Source organism: Hyposmocoma kahamanoa, unplaced genomic scaffold, assembly GCF_003589595.1.
Source record: "Hyposmocoma kahamanoa isolate Upper Pololo Valley unplaced genomic scaffold, ASM358959v1 175, whole genome shotgun sequence".
Classification (NCBI taxonomy): Eukaryota; Metazoa; Arthropoda; class Insecta; order Lepidoptera; family Cosmopterigidae; genus Hyposmocoma; species Hyposmocoma kahamanoa.
Window position 1 is genome coordinate 875,812 of NW_020653685.1, and position 7,606 is coordinate 883,417.

The 7,606-nt window shown below is 37.0% G+C and overlaps 1 protein-coding gene across 1 annotated transcript in view; it reads left to right on the forward strand.

Annotated features, from left to right (window-relative positions):
* Nucleotides 1–6,492, forward strand: part of LOC113225798 — a 53,006-nt gene extending 46,514 nt beyond the window's left edge. The window contains exons 2-4 of the mRNA XM_026458235.1: nucleotides 1,047–1,152; nucleotides 5,494–5,659; nucleotides 5,829–6,492. Of these exons, the coding sequence (XP_026314020.1) occupies nucleotides 1,047–1,152; nucleotides 5,494–5,659; nucleotides 5,829–6,151 (595 nt within the window). The 3' untranslated portion in view covers nucleotides 6,152–6,492. The remainder of the gene's footprint in view (nucleotides 1–1,046; nucleotides 1,153–5,493; nucleotides 5,660–5,828) is intronic.
* The last annotated feature ends 1,114 nt before the right edge of the window (nucleotides 6,493–7,606 follow it).

The following is a 7,606-nucleotide window of genomic DNA, read 5'->3' on the forward strand; positions in this document are numbered from 1 at the left end:
TTTTTGAAAAATTTAGAATAATGCTAGGGCTGTGTTGAGTTCAGTTTTGTTTATAAGTAAGAGGTCCCCCCCCCTTACATTTATTAATTAAGTTTTCATTAAGAGGGGGTGTTAGAGGTAATGAAACCTCATTTGAGAATACCTGCGTGTATGTGGAGTCGGGTAAAAAAAAAGGAAATACTTTGACTCCTATCAATTTCAAAATGTGGAACCAATATAAAATGTATAAGATTTTTGAATAAAATATTTAATAATTACTTCTCGGGCGTGAGTGTTTTCTTTCACCAGTTCCGGCAACTTATAGTACAACCTGCAAGAGCTAAACGGGTCACTACCACGGAATTTTCTTATCCAAGTACGCAGAAGCTGTGCAATAAACCTTTAGTATAAAGTTTTTGTTTCACTATCGTTTTCCTTACTAAACCCCGTGAATGGCACAATACATGGTCTCAGTACAGAGTACTAAAAATACCGACCTCAAAAGTACGTAGTGAAGTTTTATTGAAATGTCCCCTAGTTCGCCACTATACAGGACTTGACACAGGAGATAATAAAAATCGGTTCTCACTACTCAAAGTATATTGAGAGAGAAACGCCTTGAATTGGAGAATAGCAAAATTAACCATTAAAATAATTGCTCCTTATAATAAAATTTAGGCTCTATTTATAAAAATGAATCTTCATGCGTGAACAGCCACCCTTAAAAATGGATGATTTTCTTCAAAATGGGACCACTATGGAGGTACCCTCTTTCCAACAAAAAAAGAATCATGAAAATCAGTTCACAAATACCGGAGTTATCGCGTAACATACATACAAAAAAAGCATGAAGTCGAACTGAGGACCTCCTCCTATTTTCGAAGTCGGCTAATTAAATGAATTTGTGACTTGTGAATACGACTGACAAGAACAGCTGGTTTATTTTTATTCATCATATTAATGTTACATTTGTCGCTATTCTTAATAAAAAAAATTACTCGTGTAACTATTCGATGGTAACAATTGTCAATACCTAATACTAACAATAATGCTATTGGTTGTTGCAGTGATGAGGAAGACACATCGCGGCTGCTACGTCAGCTAAGCCGCATCAACCGGCCCTTCGCCGTCACTTTCCGCCAGATGATCAAACTAATGAGCCAGTGCCAACAGGTAATATCTTCAATGTTGATGAAATGACCCGTTTATGGTACGCTCTAGTGCTCTCGCATGATGTAATAAAGTTCCATTTAGTTCCTAAAACTAACCGCTTATAAAAATATTTTTTTTTTGTAAAAAATTAATAGATATTAATGTAGTTAGGAAAAATGTTCATCAAGTTCTTGCGATTAATTGTTGACGCAAAATTTACATTATTGACCAAGACTTTTTAGGTAATATGAACCATGTTTCTTTTGCTTTTCGCTCGCTTTTAAACTTGGTAAGATGGTTTTACGTCCTTCCTATCACGAAGTACCATAGTACTTAATTATACTCGTATATAGCGTGTTTTTTTTAAATGGGGCAGTATGGGGAAATCCGAAACTACAGGTAGTCCTGTATACAGGAAAAATGTCTGGACTATTAAATTATTTTTGTGAAACCAATTTTGGCATAGTCAATTTTTTAGTCAAGCGCGCGTTGTCCAATAAAATTAATTTTTTTTTTAGTGTTGATCGAATGGATGAAAAGTCGAGACTGCAGAAGTTGGTCAAATTTTATAAAATGTTTTTCGTACAAAAGGAATAAAATTGACAATTTTTTTTTACGCTGGTAGACTTCGTTTCACGTAAGCATCATTTTGTTGTATTGGAGGCAAAAATACGACCAAAAATTTTTTCACACAAAATTAATAAAATTTACTAATTTTAATAAATACAATTTATATTTTTTTGTGGACTATTCACACTTGACAAAAAAAATACTTTACCAAAATTGTTTTCACAAAAAAAGGCCGAATGTCATGTAAGATAGGTTCCTTGTATATCCTATGGTTTTGGATCTCCCATACTGTCCCAGTTAAAAAAACACACTATATATAAATAGATTTTATATTTTTCTATAATTGGGAAATAGGAAGACCAACAAATAAACTAAAGTACCTGATACTTTTGAAATACAGCAGCATAAGTTTACAACATGGAACAATGTACTCGGTAGCATTCGTCTTGAAAACAACAACATTACGAGTGTTATACGCGCTAAATTGCTTACTTTGCGCATGGCATGCATTGTCTACATTCCCGGAAACCATTTCATTCGAAGTCGACTCTATCATGTGAGGGTACATCATTGAATTGACTGACCTATCTTTAAATGTTATTTTAGTTTATGTAATGATACTAGGTCACGAAAGCATTAGGACAACATGCCTAGTTACTTCTGCCATGACTTGAATTGTTTAAGTTAAATATGACGTCTTTTGTGGACTAATGGTAGGCACCTACTTAGTTATTTGTGCTGAGCTACTTGTCCCATTTTGGAACGGCAATATCTATTTGATTTTTAAGTAGTTTCTCCTACAATGTTGTTGGATTTTAGAGAGATAGATAGAGATCTATTTATTTGTACGCATACACGGTAAATACAGTGTACATATTTATGTAATATTATTGTTATGGTTCAGTGTGTTGCGCCAACAATTGGCATTCAAATATTAATAGCAAAGTATACAATGTTCGTTCTTTTATAAATTGGTGAGTGTTCAGATCGATCAGTTGTTTATTGTCATTGTTTACTTATTTGTTTTATTTGATTAAGTAATGACAAAAAGAATCGTCACAAAAGGTTATTGGGTCTATAAAAGATCAGGAACTATATAGGGTTAAGTGGAGTAAGAAGAACAGTATATCATCGTATTTGTTATAGAGGTAATGTATACCTCGTGTTCTCAAGATTTCATAGCTGTCAAATTTGTTTTTTCCCCCATTTGGATTTGGAGTAATATATAAGTATAAATATATAATCTCTATGCTGGGCACAGCCCTCTCACAATGGGAGGGCTAGGGCCTCTAGTTCCTACGCGTGCCCAATGTGGACTGGGAACTTCGCACACATCTGCAAAATAATCTAAGAACGACACATCACTAACTGGGTTACTGAGCCTGGTACAAAACGGTTATCGCAACAATTTTTTTGGATCGATTTAGATTATATCCATTTTTTCAAACAAAGTAACGTCTCGGGCCCTACACAGGTCAGTCGAGACCATGGGTTTTAGATCTGACAAAATAGTTTCATTTCCTCTGTGTAACAATCGCGAAAACCTAAGAAAACATTTATAAGTTTAGTACAGCCAATATCATCCATGGATTACTACAGGTATGACAATTATTCTTAAAAATACTAGCGATGTCACTTAATTCGAGAGCTTTAGGTTAGGTTCTTAATTTCTACGACAGTTTTTCCCCGGTGACAGTAATCCGGTGTTTATAGGAGTTCAACTCTTACCAATAAATAAGCTTCCACTTTAGTAAGATAGTTTATTCTACCGCAACACAAAGTCCCTGGATGTTGTTATGTTACGATGTTAATCATGTTAATATATTTTTAACAAAGGCCACGTCACACACACAAATCTGATATTAAACAACAAATACATATTGTTTCAATGCTGCAAGGCCGCCCGTGTGGTGCACACAGTAAGATCTTTCCTAAGTTACAAAATAATGATATAAAACAAAACCATCAAAGGTTACAGGCGTAATCAATACGAGTCGTTTTTTATGATATCCAGTGACAGGGCGAAAAAGTCGTAGACTTGGTGGTAAGCGACAGGCTTTATCCATAACAGTCGCAATCATAATAACAAATGCATTTATTTCAGCCATAACAAATCTTTAGAATTACAACATGTAATGTTAAATTAGAATTAGATATAGCTTCTTACATGCAATAAATAGGTATACTTAATTATTAATTGAAATCCAATGTCGCAGTATGGACGAGCCGCAACCATGAACTATAGCAGCTATAATGCTATTAGCAAATGCAATGTTTTGACGGCCTCCGTGGTCGAGTGGCTTGCACACCGGTGTTCATGGTGTCGCCATCTCTGGAGGTCCCGGGTTCGATCCCCGGCCGGAACAGTGTAGAAAACTAACTTTTGTATATTGTCTCGGGTCTGGGTGTTTGTGGTACCGTCGTTGTTTCCGATGTCCATAACACAAGTGCTTTAGTTATTTACTTTGATATCAGAGCAACGCACGTGATGTTGTCTAATATTTATATTTATTTATTTAATGTCCCTCAAAGCTTCAAATCGCAAAAATTTGAGGGTCACCTTGAGACGTGACGAATTGAATTGACACGTCCCTTATGTCAATACTTTCGCCAGCACCGTTTCCCTTAAAAACCAGAACGCAATAATTCTCGCGTTACTGCTTGCAGCAACATGTAAGTTGGCAGTACTTCTCAGGACGAACTCTCACAACACTACTGCTGCTAAAACTATAGCTGTAATATCAGTTCGTCCAAAATAGCCTCTTGATCGCTAGATACGTACCTTTTACAAACAATAGTTTGGCAATCGACACAAATATCGTGTCACTTATTTCCAATGTTACACAATAGCGGGCTTTACATGGACACTCTATCGCGCTTGGTACAGTAATCGTGCGCGATTGCGTGAGACGTTTTGGAAGAAAAAGGGAAAGACCGCGTGATTGCGCTCGTCTGTCGCGCACTCCAACGCGCCATAGCCTTTACACGGACGGTCTTTCCGTTGTAACAAAAATGAACACGAGCAATGGAAAGAACGTTAGCTTAAAAATTTTCAAACAGGTAATCGCACACGATTTCACGTGCAGGCTTTCCCGCGCGCTATCCCGTACGCTCCTTATCACGCGCGATAGTGTGACTGTGTAAAGGAGGCTAATAGGTAGTCCACGATCAAATAAAACTACAACAAACAAATAATAATACTACAATCTTGCCAAACTCCTTTCGCACCGATTCCGTAATACCTAGTTATCTTAACTCCTCTGTGGCACAATGGCTTGCTCTATGGGCGCTGGTTAGGAAGTTCCGGGTTCTATTCTATTCAAGACCAATATAGGAAATGAACTTTTCCCAGAATTAATTCTGTTTCTCTGGCACTCATTGTACAGGGAATTCCCTAGTTTGAAACAAGGTAATTGATGTGGCAGTGCGGCACATTACATTCGTTATTATTATCGAGATATAGTGCTTATCATGTTATACACTTCCATCAATCATGTAACAGGTAGTTAGGTATCCTAGAATTTACACCTCTCAAGGATCATTGGAACACTAAGCGGAAATATAGGACGTAAAATATAACCTAACTGTTCGTATGCCACATAATCTCATATTAAGTAATAAAAATATTTACTGAAAATTATACTTTATAATATTTAGATAGCGTAGCGTTCGTTTCAAAATGTGACTGCTGTAAGTGTGGTTGAATGTACTGTAATAAATAAAAAACCTAAATAAATAAATATAATAAAAATAAATAAATGCTTTGTTGACCAACTCCTCACCATGTTCCAGGTGGATGGAGTGGAAGCTGAAGACGAGGTGGAGCGGCGGTCGACGGGCCAAGCTGCACGCGACTGGCGTACCGGCGTCAGCGCACGCGCACGTCTCGACGCAGGCGGTGCGCACGCCGGCCTACTGGGCGGCAGTCCGCTTACGCTGCTGCAGGGAATTATACCTGGTTAGTATTCATTTTATTATCTGAAGAAGGTCACAAAAAAGCATCACCAATAGAAAGCCTGAGTTAGCTAAAGGAATATCTATTTATATACTAGAGGAGTACATTTACAAACTAATTTGTTTCGTAGAGCGCGTGTTTTTTGAACAAAATATTATGTTTCTTATTACAGGTACAAAATGGTGTGGTACAGGCGATATAGCGGCCGACTACCACGACCTAGGCGCAGACCGGCGGCTGGACCGTTGCTGTCGTACACATGACCTCTGTCCCACCAAAGTGCGCGCTTTCACCCGACGCTACAACCTCACCAACAATTCGATTTACAGCAAGTCGCACTGCCACTGCGACGATATGCTCTTCGACTGCCTCAAGGCCACCAACACCTCCGCCGCTCACCTTATGGGCCACATCTACTTCAATCTAGTTCAAGTACCTTGCTTGGAGGACTCCCACGATGGGCGACAGTTCCGCGATGCCAAACAAGGCTTTTAACGGCATCTAGCGGTCAATAGCAGAACTAACAATACAACCTTTAAGTATAGCGCCATCTCTTGACAAACTTTTAAATAAGTGTCGCACAGAGTAGTTTATGATGTAGTTATTTTTTGTGTCGTGTGTGTAAATAAATAAAAATTAAATATTAGGCGTCATACATCAACCTGTGATATGTCTGTGCCTTTGATGTGTGGTATGAGTATTTTATGATGGCGCTATGCGAACACAACTTATGCATAGTTAGTGAATGTTATTTTAAGATTAATTATTTATTTGTTACATTTAAAAGTATCTTTTTCGCATGAAACACGATCAATTCATGAATTCGTGACAAAGGACATTACGGCAAATCTTCAATGTGTATATTGCAGCACTAGTTTCTCTAATAAATGTGAAATCTATGTGAAAATCTTATACCAAATAAATTTTTATTTATAATAAATTAAACTGTGTTTAGAATATCCTAGAACCCCCTCCTGCTCCTTCTTTGACTATCCAAGACTATACAAGGAATTATATATTTGCTTAATTTTTTTGTTAATCCAGAGAGGTTGATACCCATGTGTACATCTAAATACTTTGTTCATAAATATTTAGTTGCAATTTCTATATAAAATTATTGAATGCAGTAGAAAAAATGAAATAAGCTTATCAAAGTATTAAAAATACGAATTAAGTGTATAGGTATTTAAAAATTTGAACTAACTTGCAATAGAGTGGCAACACTTTCATGAAATTCGTATGGATATCAAACAAAAATTTTTAATAACAATATTGCAAGTTAGTTAAAATTTGACCTCTCATAAAAATGAAAAGGTAACAAAAAGTGTGATCCAATATTAAATATAAGCAATACGTAAAAAAAACATTAAACGCTCGAATTAATTGTTGTTAGTCTTTTTAATAGTGCTCTTACGGTTTTCCTTAATTTTTGAATTTGTGATAATGCAGTAAATCTATGGAAAGTGACGATCAGGTCGACGATGGAGCATGCACACCTAAGTAATGCCTATTCATACTCGCCTTGAAAAGGTCCAAGTTATAGCGTTCTGAGAATAAGTCTGTGGAAGCCAAACACTTCGTACGAATAACAAAACAAACGAAACAAACTGCCTCCGTGGCCGAACGGTTACCATGCCGGACTGCCATGCAGAGGTCCTGGGTTCGATTCCCAGGCCGGGAGAAATATGTGTATGGCCTACATTTATTTCTCCCGTGAGTTTGGGTGTAATTTGTGGTTGTCTATGTGTCTGTCCATGGCACCCGCGACACAGGGTTTCCCTAGTGCGGGGCTATGTTGAGTGTGTGCGTTATTATAAAAAAAAAAAAAAAAAAAGAATCCTGGGAATATCCATAACATAGGGGTAGAACCCCAGCCCACGTCTAGTTTAAAGTCACGTCTTTTGTTTGATATCCAAGTCAGTGCGTGTGTATGAACTACTATGTTATCGA